The sequence below is a fragment of the Zeugodacus cucurbitae genome, chromosome 6 (assembly GCF_028554725.1).
Source record: "Zeugodacus cucurbitae isolate PBARC_wt_2022May chromosome 6, idZeuCucr1.2, whole genome shotgun sequence".
In the NCBI taxonomy this organism is placed as follows: domain Eukaryota; kingdom Metazoa; phylum Arthropoda; class Insecta; order Diptera; family Tephritidae; genus Zeugodacus; species Zeugodacus cucurbitae.
The window spans coordinates 28383109-28406690 of record NC_071671.1 but is presented as its reverse complement, the minus strand read 5'-3'; the positions used below and the strand labels follow the sequence as shown (position 1 = coordinate 28406690).

General features: G+C 35.4%; 1 protein-coding gene across 19 annotated transcripts in view; it reads left to right on the top strand.

The window, feature by feature from the left end:
* LOC105219357 (ryanodine receptor) overlaps nt 1–23582 on the top strand; it is a 54433-nt gene that overhangs the window by 27838 nt on the left and 3013 nt on the right. For 2 of the 19 annotated variants that reach the window (XM_054235246.1, XM_029045016.2), the window contains exons 15-31: nt 3193–3397; nt 3460–4219; nt 4339–4716; nt 4789–5570; nt 11131–11283; nt 11354–11469; nt 11524–13796; nt 14037–14516; nt 14655–14792; nt 14967–15241; nt 15306–17403; nt 17672–17784; nt 18599–18941; nt 19159–19459; nt 22589–22699; nt 22765–23184; nt 23374–23575. In XM_054235246.1, coding sequence (XP_054091221.1) covers nt 3193–3397; nt 3460–4219; nt 4339–4716; nt 4789–5570; nt 11131–11283; nt 11354–11469; nt 11524–13796; nt 14037–14516; nt 14655–14792; nt 14967–15241; nt 15306–17403; nt 17672–17784; nt 18599–18941; nt 19159–19459; nt 22589–22699; nt 22765–23184; nt 23374–23575 — 9148 coding nt within the window. Of the gene's footprint in view, nt 1–3192; nt 3398–3459; nt 4220–4338; nt 4717–4788; nt 5571–11085; nt 11284–11353; nt 11470–11523; nt 13797–14036; nt 14517–14654; nt 14793–14954; nt 15242–15305; nt 17404–17671; nt 17785–18096; nt 18207–18598; nt 18942–19158; nt 19460–22564; nt 22700–22764; nt 23185–23373; nt 23576–23582 lie in introns of all 19 variants that reach the window. The other 17 variants (XM_029045013.2, XM_029045014.2, XM_054235243.1 and 14 more) reach the window with 13 other exon arrangements.

Sequence of the window (23582 nt, the reverse complement as noted above, 5' to 3'; positions counted from 1 at the left end):
CAAGTAATGCCACGGATCTATATGATCCATTTTCCACACTTGTCATCAGGGTGTCAAGAAAATATTATATACCGAATTTCATTGAAATCTGTTGAGTAGTTCCTGAGGTATGGTTTTTGACTCATAAGTGGGTGACGCCACGCCCATTTTCCATTCTGTAAAAAGATCTGAGTGCAGCTTCTTTCTCCTATTTCTTCTGTAAAATTTAATTTTTTCTACGTTTGTGTGGGAGGTGGGCGTGGTTACTATCCGATTTCCACTATTTTCGTGGTGTATGATGGGGTACGTAAGGGAAACGACTGGAGAAAGTTTGGTTTATACAGCTTTATTGGTTTGCGAGATATATACAAATAACCGATTTGGGCGCGGGGCCACGCCCACTTACCCAGGAAAATGGCATCCAAATATGCCCCTTACTATTGCGATCATTTATTCCAAATTTGACTCTTTTGACTCGTCTCGACGACCTGATCATTTTGATATATATAACCCTATATCTAACTCGTTTAGTTTTATGACTTACAAACAACCGTTTTGTGAGCAAAACTATAATACTCTCTTAGCAACTTTTGTTGCGAGAGTATAGAAAGTGCAACTGTTGAATGTTTTGAATATTGCAAAACAATTAAAAATTTCCTTCTTGTGTCATAATTGCAACAACATTTTCCATAAAACCTATAGACAATAGTCAAACAAGAACAGCGTATTTAGTATTTCTATATCTTCATAATTTAATTATAAATACATACATAATTCCCATACTAAAAGATGTGATCATAAGTGATGCTAAACTATGAATCGTAAATCCCCGTGAATGCATCAATATATGGTATGTATTTATATATAAATATGTAATATTAACAAGTAAGGAAGGGCTAAGTTCGGGTGTAACCGAACATTTCATACTCTCGCAATTTATTTACTTAACTTTATTTATATTATATAATACACAATTTGACCCACATATTCGTCATATATATTGTATAAAGTCCATTGAAAGTTGGAAACCCTAATATTAGGTTAGAAGCAACGAGGTCCTCGTGTTCGATATATGGGGCCTTAAAAACCTATGGTCCGATTTCGGCGAATTTCAGAATTGGGCTGCCACACTATTAACATAGTATTTATGCAAAGTTCTGCACCGATATCTTCACTAGTGCTTACTTTATATATTGTAAAGTAAACCATCAGATCGTCTTCAAAGTTCTAGTATACAGGAAGTAGGCGTGGTTGTGAAGCGATTTGGCCTATTTTCACAACATATTATTGGGATGTAAGGAAACTATTATAAACCAAGTTTCATTGAAAGCGGGGGGGGGGGGGGTACGTGGGCTACGCCCATTTTCCATTTTGTAAAAAAAAAACTAATTTCAGCTTACATCTGCCATTTCTTATGTGAAATTTAGTGTTTCTGACGTTTTTGGTTAGTCAGTTAACTCACTTTTAGTAATTTTCAACCTAACCTTTGTATGGCAGGTGGGCGTGGTTATTATCCGATTTCAACTATTTTCATGGTGTGTGGTAAGGTACGTAAGAGAACCGACTGCAGAAAGTTTGGTTTATATAACTTCATTGGTTTGCGAGATATATACAAATAACCATTCTTGTTAAAAATATATGCAGCCATAGACAAAATAGGGTTGGTGTACTCATAAATATTAAAAATTTCAACAACTTGTGTATTTTTATATTATTCAAAAAAATAAAAAGAATTCGCACAGTTTCATCGTGCCAACTTCGTATTCATTGCTTTATATTATGTACATTATCAGCACAGGCAAATGACGACAAGTAGTTTAGTTACACCAGTAAGATTTGTCATAATGTACAATAATAGTCATGATCAGATATCCCAATTAAAATCAGTTGTTTGCAGATTCAAAAAGATAGACAACGAGACTCCTTTGAATCGAATATGAGATATAAAGTATAATGCACAAGACCCTTATTTATCAATGAAACGAAATTACATGTACATATTTGCTTCCAATTCATAACTTTCAATTGTTTAAATACTATAGTATAAAGTTATTTGCTTTATGCAATCAACAAAGGGGATGCAATTTTTCCAAATATTACTGTTGTGCTTTCTAACAGTACATGTGGGTCTCAATATCTAAGTGATGACTAAATTTGGCAAAAATACAAAAATTCCAGAAATTAAAAAATTAAGTTAAAGTTGTCAGTGTCTCAATTTGCTTATTGTCGTTGTCTTAGAAATTTTCAAACTTGTTTTCATAATTCATGAACTGAAGCTGAACTTTTACAATTACACAATACACATCATTTACATATGTACTTACTTTCTTTTTAGGCTACTATATAAACTAATTTCAGTTTTGCCGCATGCTGCTTACAATAAATTGAACGCAATATTTCACAACTTATAGGAATGAGCGATTTGTAGTGATCATAGGAGATTTACATCCAAATTTACACACCCGGTCATTGAACTCTACTTTCTAAGGGAAAACCTTAAAGCCTTTCCGCACAGGAGTTAATTGATCAATTAATTGATCATTGCTCGATTTAAGCGCTGATTTAGAACGGCAAAAACTAACATGTATAACAGCTGATCGTTAATCGAGTAGACGACAGTACGAAGGGCAAAAACTGGTTTCTCAATTATAATCTTAATGTATTAAATTAATTTGACTGCCGGAATAGCCTATTAAAAGTATAAATTGTGGAATAACTATTTATCTATTTGGCATATTAAGTGAAGCAAAAAAAAAATTCCACTCACACTGCACAATTTTTTAAGGAGTGGGAAAAAATCGTTCAATAAAGCGTTTACATTTAGAAAGGGAAAGTCTTTCAATCCGATCTAGTATTCTATTTTATATAACTAAGCCTTGGTAACGTCTTTCTATTTACTTAATTTTGAGGGAAGATAATTGTTAAGAGAGCTATTGGCTACATTGGGAATACGTTTCTCTTACACTGACACAGTTTTCATGCATTTTCAACAAATCGCTCATGCATATGCCAACTAACTTCCTTCAAAATATTAATAGCACAATTGTTTGAGTTTTCGTATTAATTGTATACATTTTTATGGGAATCGCGACTAATTTTTATTATAATTTGCTTGAATGCGCATTGCACTTGTATGCAGTAAAAATAGTTTGCATTGTATTGTAATTCTATAATATAACAATATTAATACTACAAATAATTACCGCTAAACAGGTTTCTCACTTAATGGAGAGCTTCTTATGGACGCTTTAGGTGGTGAAACCACTTTTGCCGAGGTGTCTGCTGAAGGAGTGGGTTTTGTGCCTGCTTGTACTTTGGGCGTGGGACAAAAGGCACGTCTAATATATGGGCAAGATGTGGACTCGTTGAAGTTTTTCACTACGTGTGGTCTTCAGGAGGGCTATGAACCATTCTGCGTGTAAGTCTGAAATTTATTTTCGCTAAGTTCCTAATATTTATTTCAAATTCAATTTAATTTAGCAATATGCGTCGCCCGGTGACTCATTGGTACACGAAAGACCAACCCGTTTTTGAAAACACTGAAGAAATGCCTGACTGTCGCATAGATGTTACCCGTATCCCAGGAGGGGCAGATACGCCACCACACTTAAAAATATCTCACAATACGTTTGAGACTATGGAAAAGGCTAATTGGGAATTTTTACGACTTTCTCTGCCTGTTACTTGCATGAGCCAGTTTATAAGTGAGTTAGAAAAGTCTCGGCGTTGGGAAGAAATTAAAATACGACAGTATAGACTACAACGCGATGCTCAAGACTTGGCAATACAACAACAACAAGCTGCTGCCAATGTAGATCATATGTTGAAAGGTGGTTTCACCATGAGTGACATTAAAGGTCTTCATCAAAACTTTGAGGATACAGTGGAAGCAGATGAACAATTGACACGCAGTCCTGCAAGACCCCCCCGACGAAATTCCTTGACACGCAATATTACCTTCGAGTCAGACATGGCGAGCGACATGCGAGGACCTACTGGCTTCGATATGGTAAACGGTATCAATGGTGTGAATGGAATTGACGAAGGAATTGACGATAAGAAAAAACGTGGTCGAAGCCCCTTTAAATTCTTTTCCAAGAAATCGCGGGATCAAAGTAGAGATAAAATGGGTGGCACCTCCCAAGAGATATCGCTCGAACGTAGAAATACTGTCGCTCATGGTCGTAATGTTGTAAATGCGCAATTGACTACAAAGACGCCAACTATACGCTTGAATAATGTATGTAAAGTCAGTACTTTATATGATAATTGATGCATTGACAATAATTTTTATTTTAGACTGTTTTTTGTACTTAATATTAGAATTTTCAAAACATATCTATGTGTCTGCATTTACAGGCTGATATGCCGTCTTCTCCAGTTCAACAAGGTCCTAAGCAACTTACCTCTACTACTTTGGGGCAGCCAACTGTAGAATCATCTGGCAACGAATTATTTGACGCTGAATGCTTGAAGCTGATAAATGAATATTTCTACGGCGTTCGGATATTTCCTGGACAAGATCCGACTCATGTATATGTTGGTTGGGTTACTACGCAATATCATCTTCACAGTAAGGAGTTCAACAAATCAAAAGTACGATGCGGCTCCATTGTAATAGAAGACGATTACGAAGTTATTATGGATCGTATTGATAGACAGAGTTGTTACGTTGTAAGAGCTGATGAACTTTTCAATGAAGTTACGCAGGATTCTTCGGGAAAAGGCGCATCTCAGGTAGGCATACAACAATCTATATATAATTAATAAGTATGCAAACATGTAGTGAAATAATATATGTAAATGTAGGGCATGTTTATTGGATGTTTCGTGGACACTTCGACTGGTATTATTCGCTTTACATGTGAGGGCAAGGAGACAACTCACCGCTGGATGATGGAACCAGACACAAAGCTCTTTCCAGCAATATTTGTAGAAGCAACGAGCAAAGAAATTTTGCAGATTGAATTAGGGCGAACATCTACAACTTTACCTCTTTCCGCTGCTGTTTTGCCGACAAGTGATAAACATATTAATCCTCAGTCTCCCCCTCGCCTTAAGGTACAATGTCTCAGACCTCATCAATGGGCACGAGTTCCAAACACAGCTCTACAAGTGCATGCTCTAAAACTTTCCGATATACGCGGTTGGTCTATGCTATGCGAAGACCCTGTGTCAATGCTTGCTCTTCACATACCCGAAGAGGATCGCTGTATTGACATTTTGGAATTAATAGAGATGGACAAATTATTATCATTTCATGCTCATACGCTTACATTATATGCCGCCCTTTGTTACCAGTCAAACTATCGCGCTGCTCATGCTCTTTGTCAACACGTTGACCAGAAACAACTTCTTTATGCAATAAGGTCGGAATACATGAGTGGACCTCTTCGACAAGGATTTTACGATCTATTAATTGCACTTCACTTGGAGTCACACGCCACCACTATGGAAGTATGTAAGAATGAATATATAATTCCACTCGGAACTGAGTTGAAAGAACTGTACAGCGAAGATGAAATGTGCCACTCGTTGCGTTCACTTATAACAGAGTCAGTGCGCCCACAAATGCGAATGACGGATATTACGTAAGTATTTACTTTTGACTTGCTGGTCATCAGTAACAAAAGCACATATTTGTTCCAATTAACTTTAAGAATTTAACAAAACAGTCAGAAAAAACACAACTTCAATTTGCCCTTTTATTTAAAATAACTCAAAACATTATTGGAATCTTGCACGTACGAAACAAAGATAGCTATATATAAAAGAAAAGAAACCCAAGTTCGTGTGTAACTGAACATTAATAGGTATATTGAAGCTGTGAGAAGTTATGGTCCGATTTTACTCAATTTTTGGCACATAGGCACACTATTATAAGGTAAACATTCTCTCTGAATTTCTATAAAAAAAAAAGAGTTGTCGATATTTCCAATAATAAATTATCCATTGGCACTGAAATCTTCATGGTCCATATCAGGGCCCTTGATAAGTTATAGTCGATTTTGTCCATTTTTCCATCCATAGCATCAGGATGTAAAAATTGTTTTGAAAGTAATTTGGTCATCTAAAATTTTCATTCCCTGGCAACCCTGGAGCGAAGTGAAGTGAATTAAAGTGTAATAGAAATAAACTTAAATAAATTAGAACAAATTAGAAGTTATAAAAGCTAAAATAAAAAGAGCTTGTTTCTATACGGAAGTGATTATTACGGAGATCACCTGTAAGTTGAAGTGAGGTGAAATAATCGAATAGGAAGGCTGCTGCACCTGCTAAAAGTTTCTACAGTAGATGTAAGACAACCTGTTTTCATTTTTCACTGGACTTTGACCACGAAAAGAGAATCTGGAAAAGCCGCTACCGTAGTATAAGCTTTATTTTTATCTAATACTATTAATATATCTAATACAAAACCCAATTGTAATACTGTACTAAGTAGTAAGCTTTTTGCTTTACTCGTTTAAGATTAGCCTAAAAGTATACACCGAAATCTGTATACAACGTTGCCATATAATTATTTTTACCAACTAGTTAGTGGCTTATTATGGAAAATCTCCAAACACCTCCACCAGTGGGGGTCAACTACCCAAAAACCCGAAAACTACAGTTTACAAAGCAAATCATTATGAAACCATAATAAACCAACAATCCAGGCAGTTGGAATCAATAGAGCAATTGTGTGCTGAATTAAAAAAGGAGATAGCCTTGCTCAAAGCTGAAAACCAGTATCTTAAAACAAAAAATATAAATTCGGCAAATACAGATCCAAATGCTGAAAGTTTTGAAACGGATGAGGAAGAGCTTTCCCGTGAAACAGATTGGATTTTGAAAAAAAGACCCAGTAAAAAAAGAAAAGCTGAACTCTCTCCTCAGCTTATTGAGCCAACTACGTCAAATACCGCAAAAGCAGGCGTAATTGACAGAAAAGAAAAGAAAATCTTTCGGCCTCCACCAATAATGATATCGGGGGAATGTGAATACCAAAAAATTTATAATATTGCTAATAATGAAGCTAAACAAGGATTTTCTATTAAACTTCTAAATAATAATATCTATAAAATCAGTACATCAGACGCTGATGATTATAGAAAGATAACAAAGATGTTATCCAAAGAGAGTCTACCATGGTATTCTTACGAAAACAAGCAATCGCGACCAATTAAAGTAATGGTAAAAAAATTTACATCATTCAAATAAGCCAGAGGCAATATTAATAGATCTTCATGAAAAAGGATTCAAAGCTATAAACGCAGTTAACAAATTGAAATGGAAAACGAAGGAACCTCTAGATATGTTTCTTCTAACCTTCGAAGCAACTGAAAACATAAACAGCATATATGGAATAAAAACAATATTACATTCTGTTGTCGTTATTGAGGCTGTAAAGCAGTCAAAGCTCATACCACAATGTAAGTTGTGCCAATCTTATGGACATACTCACAATTATTGTGGCAAACAACCAAGATGTGTGAAATGTGCAGGAAAACATAAAACCATTGAGTGTCAGAAACCTGCTCAACATCAACCAAAATGTTGCAACTGTGGTGAGGCTCACCCTGCAAATTATAGAGGATGCGTAGTTGCAAAAGAATTGCAAAAGATTCGGGACCAAAGGACTGGTACAAAGAAAAACGACCCTCGCGCTAAAAATCTGGTTGAAAAAGATGCAAAAGATCTCTCAATAAACACAACACGCCAATTAATTGCAGCAAATAAAATTACATCATCAAACGGAATTAGTTACTCGCAAGCTGTGAAAGATAACACTTGCTCAAATGACGCTAGCATTCTTCAACAAATATTAGAAAAGCTTACAAAGCAGAATGAGTTTACCGTTTCAATCGAAAAGAGGCTTTGTAAGCTCGAAAAAGCAGTAGAAAAAAGAAAATAAAGATGACTAAATTCTTAAAAATTATGCTATGGAATGCAAACGGCTTAATGAAACACAAAGATGAGCTAGAACTAATACTCAACACTGAACAAATTGACGTATGTTTAATATCGGAGACCCATTTCAGCAAGGAAACCCATATTAAATTCAGAAAATTTGAAACATATCACGCAATACACCCGGATAATTGTGCGCGAGGAGGAGCTGCAATTATAATAAGAAACAATATTAAACACTACCAAGAAAACTGCATATCTACAAATGAATTCCAAGCAACAACTGTAACGATAGTTAGTGGCAACAACATTTCCCTTACAGCGGTTTACAGTCCTCCAAGACATCAAATAAAATGCGATAAGTATATAGACCTGATCTGCAGCCACAAAAACCGATTTATAATGGGCGGTGACTTTAATGCGAAACATACCCATTGGGGCTCGAGACTTATAACCACAAAAGGCAGAGAGTTATTCAAAGCTATTCAAATGAGTGGGTGTAGTACTATGTCTACGGGGACACCAACTTACTGGCCAACAGATCCATTTAAAACACCAGATCTTATTGATTTCTTTATCATTAAACATATCTCACAAAACTATATGTTCATAGAAAACGGATTGGATATGACTTCTGATCATTCGCCTATATAATTAACACTACATGAAAGTGTTGTTATTAAGGAACCACCATTTACACTAACCAATAGAAACACGGACTGGGAATACTTTAAGGCAATGCTGTCCGATGTTGATAATCAACTCAAAATAAGTTGTAGTTCGGAGTTAGATAACGAAATTTTAAGATTGACAAACACAATACAATATGCAGCCTGGAGTAGTACACCGATTAAAAGAAGCGTCACAGCAGACCACAAGTATACCAAAGAGATTAAAGAAATGGTTGCAGAAAAACGCCGATTACGCCGGAAGTGGCAACAAGCAAGATCTCCATCTGACAAAAGTTGTCTTAACAAAATAACTAAAAAACTTACCAATAAGATAAAGTCATTTAAAAATTTAACTCTTAGCTATTATCTGAAAGGTTTATCAAATGATGAAAGGAATGATTATTCACTCTGGAAGTGTACAAAAAACTTTTCGCGACCAGTGATGCAGAATAATCCAATCAGAAAAACAGATAATACATGGGCAAAAAGCGATATAGAGAAAGCAAACGTTTTTTCAGAATACCTTGAAAGTGTTTTTAAACCAGATAATACAACCAATGCAGATGAAATGGAACCTTATAATTATATCAACCACACAGAAATCCCTCTCGTAACTGACGATGATGTGTCTTCGGAAATAAAAAAATTGAAGCCAAAAAAATCACCTGGGTTTGACCTTATTACCAGTGAAATGTTAAAACAGCTACCACAAAATATTATAAGTAAAATTACTGATATAATGAACGCAACTTTTAATCTACAATACGTTTCTATTTACTGGAAAACCGCAGAGGTGATTATGTTCAACAAACCTGGAAAGCCAACACATGATGTAACTTCGTATCGGCCAATATCTCTACTGCCAATGCTTTCAAAGCTTATGGAAAAATTATTTGCTATTCGTCTTAACAAAATAATCGAAGAGAGGAAGCTGATACCGGCGCACCAGTTTGGATTTCGAAAAAATCACTCCACTATTGACCAAGTGCATAGAATCACACGAGTTATCGAAAATGCTTTTGAAGATAGAAAAGTATGCTCAGCCGCCTTCCTCGACGTTTCCAAAGCGTTTGATAAAGTCTGCCATGGCGGACTCCTAAACACAATTAAGGTGTTTTTTCCAACAGCATATTATAATATTTTAAAATCATATCTTTCGGACCGATTTTTTCGAATTAAACATGGAGATATGTACTCTGACTTAAAGGAAATAAAAGCCGGTGTTCCTCAGGGTAGCGTGTTAGGTCCCATCCTCTACCTACTTTTTACGTGTGATCTACCTAACGAAGGCAATTGCACTACAGCAACATTTGAAGAAGAAGAACGCAAACTGCATCAATTGTCAACTTGCAACAACATTTAAACAAAATATATGAATGGACATCCAAATGGCGAATAAAATTAAATGAAAATAAGTCAGTACATGTGGATTTCACTTACAATAATATTAGATATATGCCACTATACATAAATGGTGTACAAATACCATATCACAATACTGCGAAATATTTGGGTATGACATTAGATACAAAACTTAGATGGAGCGCACATGTTAAAAAGAAAAAAGAAGAATTAGAAATAAAATACAGAAACATGTATTGGCTATTGGGTAGAAACTCTGCTCTATCCATATTTAATAAACTCCTGCTTTACAAGCAAATACTCAAACCAGTTTGGACTTATGGTATTCAACTTTGGGGCTGCTCAAGTCCCAACACAGTTGCACAAATCCAACGATTTCAAAACAAAGTCCTAAGATGCGCCGTCAATGCACCATGGTACATTCGCAGCCATGACCTTGAACGCGATCTCGGAATTGATTCAGTTGCCGTAGCAATCCATAAATATGCCAAATCTCACATGGAAAGACTTTCACATCATGTGAGCACTGAAGCCTCTGCTCTTGTCGCTCAAAGCGAATGGAAAGAAAGACTAAAGCGCAAAAAGCCGCACCACCTCATGCAGTAGCCAGACTCTCCGCTATATACAAGTACAGAATCCTTAACTTTTATTTAATTATATGAAACAATAAGCAAAACAAATTGTTCGATAGTTTGTATTATATTAACTAGTTACAATGGCAAAATAAAAAAAAAAAAAAAAAAAAAAAATCTAAAATTTTCTAATTCTTCAAATTTGCTGCAAAAGCTTGGGTTTCTTCAATAATTTGTCTTTTAATATTTTACCATTTCGAAAATATGTATGTATAAGTATATACTTTAATTATTTAGTGCAAATAAGAGAGTTTTTTTTGTAGACCTACATATGTATCTTATATTTTAATCAACAGCCTATCTATATTTTTAAACTCTTAACACAAAATCCCAAAATTGTTCTATATTGTTTTTTCCCTTCTTTCATGGACCTTTGCACTACGATCTTTTGCACTTGCATATATTAAATATACATATGTATATACGTATGTATTTAAATATACACTTATGTATGTATGTCCATATGAACATCGTTCCTGTGTTTTTCACGCTCTATATGATATATATGCAATAAAAAATCACATCCACATTCGCACAAATTGGTTATGAAGACCCCCTGTATATAGCCATACATCTAGTTTACCAAGTGTTTCCAGTGAACCAATACCCAACATCGACCAACTGTACTCTCCCAAATTTCCCCTTGAAGTAGTAAGGGAGTTTGTAATGGAGGCTTTAAAAGAAGCTGTCGAAGTAAATCAAGTTCACAACCGAGATCCAATTGGTTGGACTAATGAGAATCTATTCCTGTAAGTAGAGAATAATTTGCATTAAAAAGTTGCATTAATATGATATAGCATTTGATTTGATTTTTCTTAGCCCACTTATTAAACTTACTGACCGACTCTTATTAGTTGGTGTGCTTACCGATGAGGATGTACAGAAGCTACTCATAATGGTTGATCCTGAAACATGGGATATCACATTCGTAAAAGGTTTGGGAACCTGCAAACTGTTTATATACATTATATAGCATCCATATTTCACAGACGGCAAAGATGAACATCGCAAAGGGCTGTTGACTATGAAAATGGCCGAAGGAGCTAAACTTCAAATGTGCTACCTACTTCATCACCTTTACGATATTCAACTACGGCATAGGGTTGAAAGTATTATATCGTTTTCTCATGATTTTGTCGGTGATTTGCAAGGCGATCAGCTTCGACGTTACATTGAAATAAAACAGTCAGATCTCCCAAGTGCCGTGGCTGCAAAGAAGACTAAAGAATTTCGTTGTCCACCTCGAGAGCAGATGAATCAAATACTGTGCTTTAAAAATCTTGAGCCAGAAGATCAAGAAAATTGTACATGTGGCTTAGATTTAAGAAGCCGATTGTATGATTTTCATGATAGCCTTATGAAAAAGGTATCTCTTAATGCACTGCAAGAACCTGATGAAGTCGATTGTATTGCAATTGAAGAAGTTAAAACGGGACCAATTACAAAAATTTATAATTTTATAAATGCAGTTAAAGAACTTGAGGAAGGCCCAAAGGAAATTGAGGAACCAGAGAAGAAAACTCCTGAAGAAGTTTTCCGAAAAGTATTAATAAAAACAATTGTGAGTTGGGCTGAAGAATCCCAAATAGAAAATCCGAAGCTTGTACGTGAGATGTTCAGTTTACTAGTCCGCCAGTACGATACCGTAGGCGAACTGGTACGAGCTCTTGGTAAAACTTATGTTATTAATAATAGAGCTAGAGATGACGTAGCTGAGATGTGGGTAGGTTTAAGTCAAATTCGAGCTTTGCTTCCAGTACAAATGAGTCAAGAAGAGGAAGAGCTTATGAGAAAGCGTCTGTGGAAATTGGTAAATAATGCTACATTCTTTCAACATCCCGATCTTATACGAATTTTAAGGATCCATGAGAATGTAATGGCAGTTATGATGAATACATTAGGTAGACGTGCGCAAGCACAAAGTGACGCACCACCGCAGACGGAAGGTGTAGAAGGTGCACCTCCAAAAGAAAAGGACACCTCTCATGAAATGGTGGTTGGTTGCTGTCGCTTCCTTTGTTACTTTTGTCGCACAGGCCGTCAAAATCAGAAGGCCATGTTCGATCATTTTGATTTCTTATTAGACAACGCTAATATCCTTTTGGCAAGACCCAGCTTACGTGGTTCAACTCCATTAGATGTGGCATATTCTAGCTTGATGGAAAATACTGAATTGGCTCTAGCATTAAGAGAACATTACTTGGAAAAAATTGCTGTTTATTTGTCAAGATGTGGATTACAAAGCAATTCAGAGCTAGTTGAAAAAGGCTATCCAGACCTTGGATGGGATCCAGTGGAAGGCGAACGTTATTTGGATTTCCTTAGATATTGTGTATGGGTAAACGGGGAGAGCGTCGAAGAGAACGCGAACCTTGTCATTCGTCTTCTTATCCGCCGTCCAGAATGTTTAGGACCGGCTCTTAGAGGAGAAGGGGAAGGTTTATTCCGCGCAATAGTGGAAGCAAACCGTATGTCAGAACGTATTTCTGATCGATGCAATATGCAAGATGAGGCCGAAGGCACAATTGCTGGTTTAAACTTCACCCATCCATTACCTGAAGGAGAAGAGGATGAAGACTATATAGACACTGGTGCAGCGATCCTAAATTTTTATTGTACTCTTGTTGACCTGCTTGGAAGATGTGCTCCAGATGCTTCTGTCATTGAACAAGGAAAAAATGAATCGCTTAGAGCTAGAGCTATTTTGAGATCATTGGTACCACTGGAGGATCTTCAAGGTGTTCTTAGTTTGAAATTCACTTTGACACAAACAGCACCAGGAGAAGATAGGCCAAAATCAGATATGCCGTCTGGACTTCTACCAAACAATAAACAAAGTATTGTTCTATTTCTGGAACGAGTATATGGTATAGAAACTCAAGATTTATTCTATCGTTTACTGGAAGATGCATTCTTACCTGATTTACGAACAGCCACTATTCTTGATAAGAGTGATGGTTCTGAAAGTGACATGGCCCTTTCGATGAATCGTTATATTGGTAATTCTATATTACCATTACTTATAAAACATTCGAAATTTTACAATGAAGCCGAAAACTATGCCAGCCTTTTGGATGCAACCTTGCACACTGTATATCGGCTGTCAAAGAATCGTATGCTAACAAAGGGCCAGAGAGAGGCTGTATCGGATTTCTTGGTGGCTCTTACATCCCAGATGCAACCTGCGATGTTATTAAAGCTATTGCGCAAGTTGACAGTGGATGTCTCCAAATTGTCTGAATATACTACAGTGGCTTTAAGGGTACGTTGGATAAATATTGAATAGTAAACATGTTTGCAACTAGGTAGACACAGTTAAGGCACTGCATTTAATATATTTGATTGATTTCATATCCATTGATTTAAACTTTAATGTATTCAATAAAAATTTAGTAAATTTAAAAGGTATCATTGAAATCAGTCCAAATGCCCAACTAGTTGCAAACTGCAATAATGACATTAAAAACCATCGTCTTTAATCTATTTCGAATATTACTCTTAGCTGCTCACTCTTCACTTTGATCGTTGTGCAAAATATTATGGTTCATCTCAAGGCCAAGGTTCATATGGCGCATCGTCGGATGAAGAAAAACGCCTAACGATGCTTCTATTCTCAAATATTTTCGATTCCCTCAGTAATATGGACTATGATCCGGAATTATTTGGAAAAGCATTACCTTGTTTGATTGCAATTGGATGCGCATTGCCGCCTGATTACAGTTTATCGAAAAATACTGATGAAGACTACTACGGTCGGCAATCGGGAGCTCCGGATCAACCACAATATGATCCCCAACCTATTGATACAGAGCAAGTACAATTGAACAACGACCTCGAAACACTGGTTCAGAAATTCAGTGAGCATTACCATGATGCCTGGGCTAGTAGACGTTTAGAAAGTGGTTGGACCTACGGTGAAATACGTTCGGATAACGATCGAAAACACCCTCGTCTGAAGCCGTACAACATGTTAAGTGATTACGTATGTAAATAACATTGTTTTCTTATAAAAGTTATATTATATATTATTAACTTTTACATTAGTTTTTTAATTTGTTTCTATTTTTTTAAATTTTAATGGATTTCCCTTTTTTTAATGCTTATGCTTTGGCTTTGGAAGGAACGTGAACGCTATCGAGATCCGGTAAGGGAATGTCTGAAAGCATTGGTTTCTATTGGTTGGCGTATTGAACAATCAGATATCGATGCTCCACTAAATCATCGGGGATCTACCCGTCGTCAATCCAAACCACAAATCGTATGTATATTTCTGTCTACGTAGTCTTAAATTATCCTATTAACTCATTGATTACTTAACAATCACAAATCTCCTTCTATCCAAATTACATACAATTGGCTCGAAACTCCACCCAACTCAAATATCCTCGTTTTTGCATTATGGTAATATTCTTAAAAGCAGAACGATTTTCAGAGTGAAAGCAGTCCGTTCAACTATAATCCACATCCGGTAGATATGACAAATCTAACATTAAGTAGAGAAATGCAGAATATGGCAGAACGTTTAGCCGAGAATTCTCATGACATATGGGCAAAGAAAAAGAAAGAGGAGCTGAACTCTTGCGGTGGTGTAATTCATCCCCAATTGGTTCCTTATGATTTATTAACGGATAAGGAAAAGCGTAAAGACCGTGAGCGATCACAAGAGTTCTTAAAGTACATGCAATATCAAGGCTACAAACTACACAAGTGAGTATTTAATGATATCTTGACTAAAAAAACTAAAACTTGATTCCATTCCATGTGTTTGTAGGCCGTCTAAAGGTGGAGTTACAGAAGGGGAAGGAGGAGCCACACAAGCTGCAGTGGAACTTCGATTTTCATATTCGCTACTAGAAAAATTAATTCAATACTTGGATCGCGCTACAATTAACATGAAGCTACTTAAGCCATCGACCACGTTTAGCCGACGTTCATCATTTAAAACGGCTTCGCGTGACATCAAATTCTTTTCAAAAGTTGTACTTCCATTAATGGAAAAATACTTTTCTACGCATCGCAATTATTTTGTTGCAATGGCAACGGCAACAAACATTACAGGCGCGGCTTCTCTGAAGGAAAAGGAAATGGTGGCATCTATATTTTGCAAATTGGCATCACTTCTTCGTAATCGCCTCAGTGCCTTTGGACCAGATGTGCGAATCACAGTGAGATGTCTTCAAGTATTAGTAAAGGGTATAGATGCAAAGACTTTGGTCAAAAACTGTCCAGAGTTTATAAGGACATCAATGCTAACGTTCTTTAATCAAACGGCTGATGATCTGGGTAATACGATTCTTAATTTACAAGAGGGCAAGTACAGTTATCTTCGAGGCACACATTTAAAGACATCTACTTCGTTGAGCTATGTAAATCAAGTGGTACTGCCAGCATTGACTGCTATGTTCGATCATCTAGCTGCATGCGATTACGGTAGTGATCTCCTGTTGGACGAAATACAAGTAGCTTCGTACAAAATATTAGCGGCATTATATCACCTCGGAACTGATGGAACACTTACACATGACCGAAAGTATTTGAAAACCGAAATTGAGCGGCATCGACCCGCACTCGGATCGTGCTTGGGGGCATTTAGCTCTTGTTTTCCAGTCGCTTTCTTAGAACCACATCTCAATAAGCACAATCAATATTCGCTGCTCAATCGCATTGCAGACCACTCATTGGAAGCTCAAGATATAATGGTGCGAATGGAAAGCTGTATGCCAAATTTGGAAACTATTCTGGGAGAAGTTGATATGTTTGTTGAATCAGAAAAAACATACAACGATGCACCGCACATAATAGACGTTATTTTGCCTTTACTATGCTCTTATCTGCCGTTTTGGTGGGCACAAGGTCCGGATAATGTTAGCCCTACCAGTGGCAATCACGTGACCATGGTAACGGCCGATCATATGAACTCACTTCTCCGCAACGTTTTGAAGATGATTAAAAAGAATATTGGTAATGATAATGCCCCTTGGATGACGAGAATCGCTGCATATACACAACAAATAATTATAAACACTTCTGAAGAGTTGCTAAAGGATCCATTTTTGCCACTCGCCGAACGTGTGAAAAAACGAACAGAAAATATGTTTCATAAGGAAGAGAGCATGCGTGGTTTTATTAAATCGGCCACAGATGACACTTCTCAAGTTGAAACTCAATTGCAAGAAGACTGGCAACTACTTGTTCGCGACATCTATTCATTTTATCCGCTTTTAATCAAATATGTTGATTTGCAACGTAATCACTGGCTTAAAGACAATATCCCTGAAGCAGAAGATTTATACAATCATGTAGCTGAAATATTTAACATATGGTCGAAGAGTCAATACTTCCTTAAGGAAGAGCAAAACTTCATTTCGACTAATGAAATTGACAATATGGCGCTGATTATGCCAACAGCGACAAGACGATCTGCAATTACTGAAGGTGCACCCGTAACAGGTGGTAAAGTTAAAAAGAAGAAGAAGAACAGAGATAAAAAGAGAGACAAAGATAAGGAAGTACAGGCGAGTCTTATGGTAGCTTGTCTGAAACGTTTGCTACCAGTTGGCCTAAATTTGTTTGCTGGAAGAGAGCAGGAACTGGTACAGCATTGCAAAGATCGTTACTTGAAAAAAATGCAAGAATACGATGTTATAGAATTTGCTCGAAATCAGTTAACACTTCCTGACAAATTAGATCCTTCAGATGAAATGTCATGGCAACACTATTTGTACTCAAAGTTGGGAAAGAGGGAAGAGCTCGCAGATGAGCAAGCATTGGAAAAGGCTTCAAATCAAAATGATAAGGGCAAGGACAAGACGCAAGAAACAGTTGACCGTATAGTAGCCATGGCCAAAGTGCTTTTCGGATTACACATGGTAAGGAAGATATATTTTCATCTTTATTTGATAGTTAACCAAACGGATTACTGGATTTAAAATCAATAATAAACTGTTTATTTTCTCTTGAAACATTATTACACTTTTTTAATATCATTATTATAATTTTATTTTATAATTATTTTTATTACTTTTTCACACATTCGCGAAACGACATCAACAACACACGAAAAATTGATTTGCCCTGATTTGGCATTACTCAAATTTATTGAAACACTGATGATGGTGAAACTCGCAACATATACAGATTGACCATCCCCAACAACAAAGCAAGAACGTCTACAGGAGTGTTGTATCCATACAAAGGAAACGTGCCGTTATTGCATGTTTCCGTCAGACATCTCTGCATTCTCTACCCAGGTTTTTACCAAACGAGAACAATATTCGCTTGCTCAATACACTAACAGTCACATTACCCGTAGATGAAAGCCGTAGTGTTGTTGACCTAATGTCTTTAAATGTCATAAATTTCTTGCTTACATTACTTTCAGTTCATTATGTGGTAAATTCATTATGTCCATGTTCTTCTATGTATATTTATTCAATCTTTCTGTTTTTACTAATATTTTTTCCGTACTAATCTCAATCTCAAATGTATGTATGTATGATGCATACTCTTTGCAATGCTTTAACTAGCTGATACCGTGTATTGTGTCCTTAATTCCTTCCTAGGCATCACGTCCTAAGCCAAGAAGTAAACGTTGGAATTCGAAAATTACATTGGCCCGACGCCAGGCAGTCATATCCAGCTTGCGCGCTAAACATCTCTATCGCATGAGCAGGTACACTTCCACCTGTTGTTAATTTCCCAAAAAAGAATCGAAAAAATTATTTGGAACATTTTACTTTTACAGAGAGTATTAAGTTTTCATGCAAATGTACCAAATATTCATAGAAACATGTCTGCTTACATATGTATTGGAAGCTCCCTGAAATTAAATTTTCTTTTGTGTGCCTTCAAAGAACTAACTTTATTAACTGAATGCATGAACTTTTCTTACCTTAAGACCAAACTAGAGAAGTGCCATAAATCTGTTTGCAAAAATGAAATCAATCGCCCGATAATTTCATATATTCAGTAATTACCACAAACGTTATGGCAATTCTTTAGTTTATAAATTATACGCTTTTGTAAGAAAAAATACTCAAATTGTTAAATCTACTCTCATATTAGACATCGTGCCTGTAACATTTTTGCCCGATCGTACTATGAGCAATGGTTGCAAGAAGAGAACGTAGGTCAAGAGATAATGATTGAAGACTTGACGCAAACGTTTGAAGAATCGGAAAAATCCAAAAAAGAAGAGGAAGAGTCTGAAGGTAAGCCAGATCCGCTCACACAGCTTGTAACTACTTTTTGTCGTGGTGCGATGACCGAACGAAGTGGAGCTTTGCAAGAAGATTTACTCTATATGTCTTATGCACAAATCGCTGCCAAGTCTTGTGGAGAGGAAGAAGAAGAGGGCGGTGATGAAGAAGGTGTCGGCGAGGGTGGTGAGGAAGGAGCAAGTATACATGTAAGTCGGCATATTACTAAATTTGGTCATTATTACTAATATTGTATGCGTACACATTATTCACTAAGAACAATTTTAACTTTGGCATGCTGCTAACTAAAGCGCACAATTCCCAAATTAGCGGTAATAAGTCATACTTATGTAAGAACATATGAGATAAATTCTCTATTTTTTTGGTATTTAATTGAGAGTAAAATTGAAATTCAATCAATTACAGGAACAAGAAATGGAAAAACAGAAACTCCTTTTCCATCAAGCGCGACTCTCAAATCGTGGCGTTGCGGAAATGGTACTGCTTCATATATCCGCATCAAAAGGTGTTCCTTCTGAAATGGTGATGACCACATTAAACTTGGGTATAGCAATACTCCGCGGTGGTAATATAGACATTCAAATGGGAATGTTGAATCATCTGAAGGAGAAAAAGGATGTGGGCTTCTTTACATCTATTGCAGGTCTCATGAATTCTTGTAGTGTACTAGATCTGGATGCATTTGAACGCAACACAAAGGCAGAAGGTATGTAAATGAAAACCTTGTATCTATATATGTATATATACATACATATAGTGGTATATTAAATAAAAAGTCATTAGGGTATTCCATATTTTGCATAATAATCTAATAATTTTGTGGCTCAACTATTTCCTTTCCAAAGACTATATATATATAGCGCTGTTTATATTAACTAAAAATCAAACCCCCAATTATTTCTGTATAATATATCAACTTCTTTCCTTATTAAAATAACAGTAACCCTGTTGATTGTGGTTAATATATACAGCGTTGTCATACAGAAATAATAAATGCACAAGTGGCTTTTTTCCAAAGAATGCCTCATATATAGAAAAAATATATATATAGAAAATTTTTGTATTGTATTTATTTCTATTTTCTACCGATTAGACGTTTGAGAAATTCTGTACAAAAAAGTCAAATGGAGTTTTAAAATCTGTTCATTAGTTTTAAAGTTATGGCGGTTCGAAAATTTTTTTTCAAAAAACTTTGGCCCCTTACAGTATGGCAACCCCGCGTTACACAGACCTAACACCATATGTTTTATTTTAGGTTTTACATATACTATAAGATATATCATTGCCAAAGAAAGTAAAGAACTTTTTTCAAGTGGCTTTTTTTCCAGAGAATGCCTCATATACGGAATTTACATAAAGCTTTAAAGTAAATTAAAAAAATAACTTTAGAAAATTACATACATATGCATTTTATCATGACTAATTTCTGGCTCAGCAAGTGCTATACATATATGCAATTTGTTAAAATTAAATTAAATATTTCGTGATTTCTGCAATATTTTATTATAAAAAGTAGTTTGTAAAAAATCAATGTCCATTATCAGGTGAATTCGTGTATCGATGTATGAACTCATCTTAGATATCAGATTAAGATAAACTAATCAACTATAGCTGGCGAGCATACTTAGCCTTATTAAAATAACTTGCTTGCTAAAGAGTATAGGTATAGACAGTCTCGGTTTAGATAATAATATAGAAATATTTAGTCTCGCTTTATGTGGATTATTTTTATTTCAACCAATATAAATTACTTTTTTGCTTATTAAACGGTAAATAAAATATTTCATAACAATTGTAGAACAAATTGAGCCAACAAACAAATTAAATACTTGTCATATACGGGATACCCTATTGTAAAAATACATACATCTACTACTATACTTATCTAATATTGAGTACAGAACCCCTTCCCTGCATAAACCTTTCCAAATTCCTCAATTTTTTAATTTACTTACACAGATGTGCAAACATACATAAGTAAACTTTTTACTGACTTATGATTTTTTTTTATATCTTAATATATAAAAATCACGTGTCACGTTGTTTGTTTTCGATGGACTCCTAAACTACTGAACCGATTTTAATGAAATTTTTAACACTGTGTGCAGTTTGGTCCAACTTGAAAGATAGGATAGTTTATAACTCTCCTTATAGTCGCATTATTTATTTATTGCAAATTATTTGTTTATTATTAGCAAAGAGCTATCCACCAGTTGGTGGCGCTAAGTGCGCTATGTTACAATAGATGGCGCTACATTTATTTCTAAATTTTCATGGATTTAGGCTGTCATAACAAAAGCTGCCTCTTGCTAAAAACATTAAATGAAAATGCGTTGTTTGAAGTTTATATTATTTGGATGCGAGTACATTCATTTGAATATTTGTACGTTAGTTTGTGGTTTGTCTTAGTTTTCTAGCGCTTTTGGATACATATTTATGCATTTGTGTATTCATTTATACGTGTGTGTATATATGTGTGTTTTTTTCATAAAAATATTTCATTTTCAATATATGTTTTGTGTGTAGATAAAATTTGTCAGTACGTGTATACTTTTTCTGTAGTTGGCTTTGTATATTTTTACATTACCGCAAGTGTTTGAATATATTTACGATTGTATGTATATTTTCTCATTTGTTGGTTTGTGGGTGCATATCATAGCTGGCTTTTGAAATTTTTTACATTGCGGCAGGTGTTTGTTTATATACGTGTAGTTGATTGTATTTTTTTAAATTTGAATTTGTTTTTGTGGAAAAAAATTTGTTTGAGCAAGTGTTTTTTGTGTGACGTAATGGTTGGCGATCCTGTTGAAAATCGATCAATAAAAATCACACAGCAGGACAATACTCTCAGCATTATTTCAGATCTACATCGCTCATTTGACACACTTCAATATCCTCTAATATTTTGACAAGGACAGGACGAATATCATATAAATATATGAATTTTAATACAAACTATACATTTTATAACTATATTCCTACGTAATAATTTAAATGTATAAAAAAATAAAAAAAAAATATATATATATATGTATATAAATTATTCACAGCAAAGCGTGCCCGGGTTTACTAGTTTTATATAAGATTAATTTAAAAAAAATAGTTAGATACAATTATTATTACTAATTTTTTCCTAATTTAAAAGTACTTTAAATTTTCAGTAACAGTGACAGTATTTTGCGCACTGTCATTGTTTTAGAGACAGAAAAGTCTACCATTGGTAAAATTGTTGAAGTATCTTTCAGAAGTTGAAAGAGACAATATGTATGACTTTCAATCGACCCTTATACGTCTCATTAAGAGTTACAGAGTGTTTTAACATAATTCGATTGACAGTTTTCACATACAAGTATACACTAGAAAAAATTACAAAGTATGAATTTATAGCATTAAGTTGCGCTCTAAAAATATTCGACATATTTCAATTTATTTAATAAATTGTTTGAACTCCCTACGCTGTGACCTTTTCGGGAGCAATTTATAACTATGTATGTATATTGGGTTTTCTCCTCTCTTCTACGAATTGCTAGTCCTTTTACTTAGACATATTATTATATTATATTAATGCAATGTGAGCAGAAAACTACTTACTTATTTTAACCTTTCGTCACATCGTATTATATGTATAGTACTTACATTATTGTTTGTTGTTATAATATTTTGTAAACGACACGCGCATCTGTTGTATATTTACCCAATTATACCTTCGTCCTGGCCTTGGTTTATGATTTGGCGAATAAACCAAAAACAATACCTCGCATGTCCCTACGTCCCAAACCTAAACACACAATCAAACATTTTTGCAACAAAGAGTACATTCCAAGTGCGGGTGCAGGTCTTGGTGTGGGTTCGGAAGGCGCTGCTGGAGAGAAAAACATGCATGATGCTGAATTCACTTGTGCTCTATTTCGATTCATTCAATTGACCTGCGAAGGTCACAACCTAGGTAAGTATATCATATTCCAAAAAATAATTATCGTTTGTAATGTTGGAAACTGAATATATCCGTAGATTGGCAGAACTATTTGCGGACACAGGCAGGCAACACAACTACAGTCAATGTGGTAATCTGTACAGTGGATTACTTACTACGTTTACAAGAGTCTATAATGGATTTCTATTGGCACTACTCTAGTAAGGAGATCATAGATCCGGCTGGAAAGGCTAATTTCTTCAAAGCGATTGGTGTGGCAAGTCAAGTGTTTAACACATTGACTGAGGTTATTCAAGGTCCATGCACATTGAATCAACAAGCTTTAGCGCATTCACGTTTGTGGGACGCCGTTGGCGGTTTCCTGTTCCTTTTCTCACATATGCAAGAGAAATTGTCAAAGCATTCAAGTCAAGTGGACCTTCTAAAAGAGCTGCTTAATTTGCAGAAAGACATGATTACTATGATGCTTTCTATGCTTGAAGGAAACGTTGTTAATGGTAAGTGAATCCATGCAGGTACGTCTATCCTTTATATATGAAAGTTAAAACAAACATAAAAGTTTTAACGAGTTTTTTTTATCGGAAAATTGGTATTCGGAAATTTCAAGTTTCACTCTCATATATTAATTTCTGCAAAATTTTCGGATTATCTATAAGCATAGAAATAAACTATTCAATTCATTACAGGTACAATTGGAAAACAGATGGTGGATACATTGGTCGAATCGGCAGGGAACGTAGAATTAATTCTAAAATACTTCGACATGTTTTTGAAATTGAAAGATTTGATTGAATCTCCGAGTTTTGCGGAAATCGACATAAAAAATGAGGGCTGGGTGACTCCAAAGGATTTCAGGGACAAAATGGAGCAATCTAAGAATTACACTCCGTTAGTA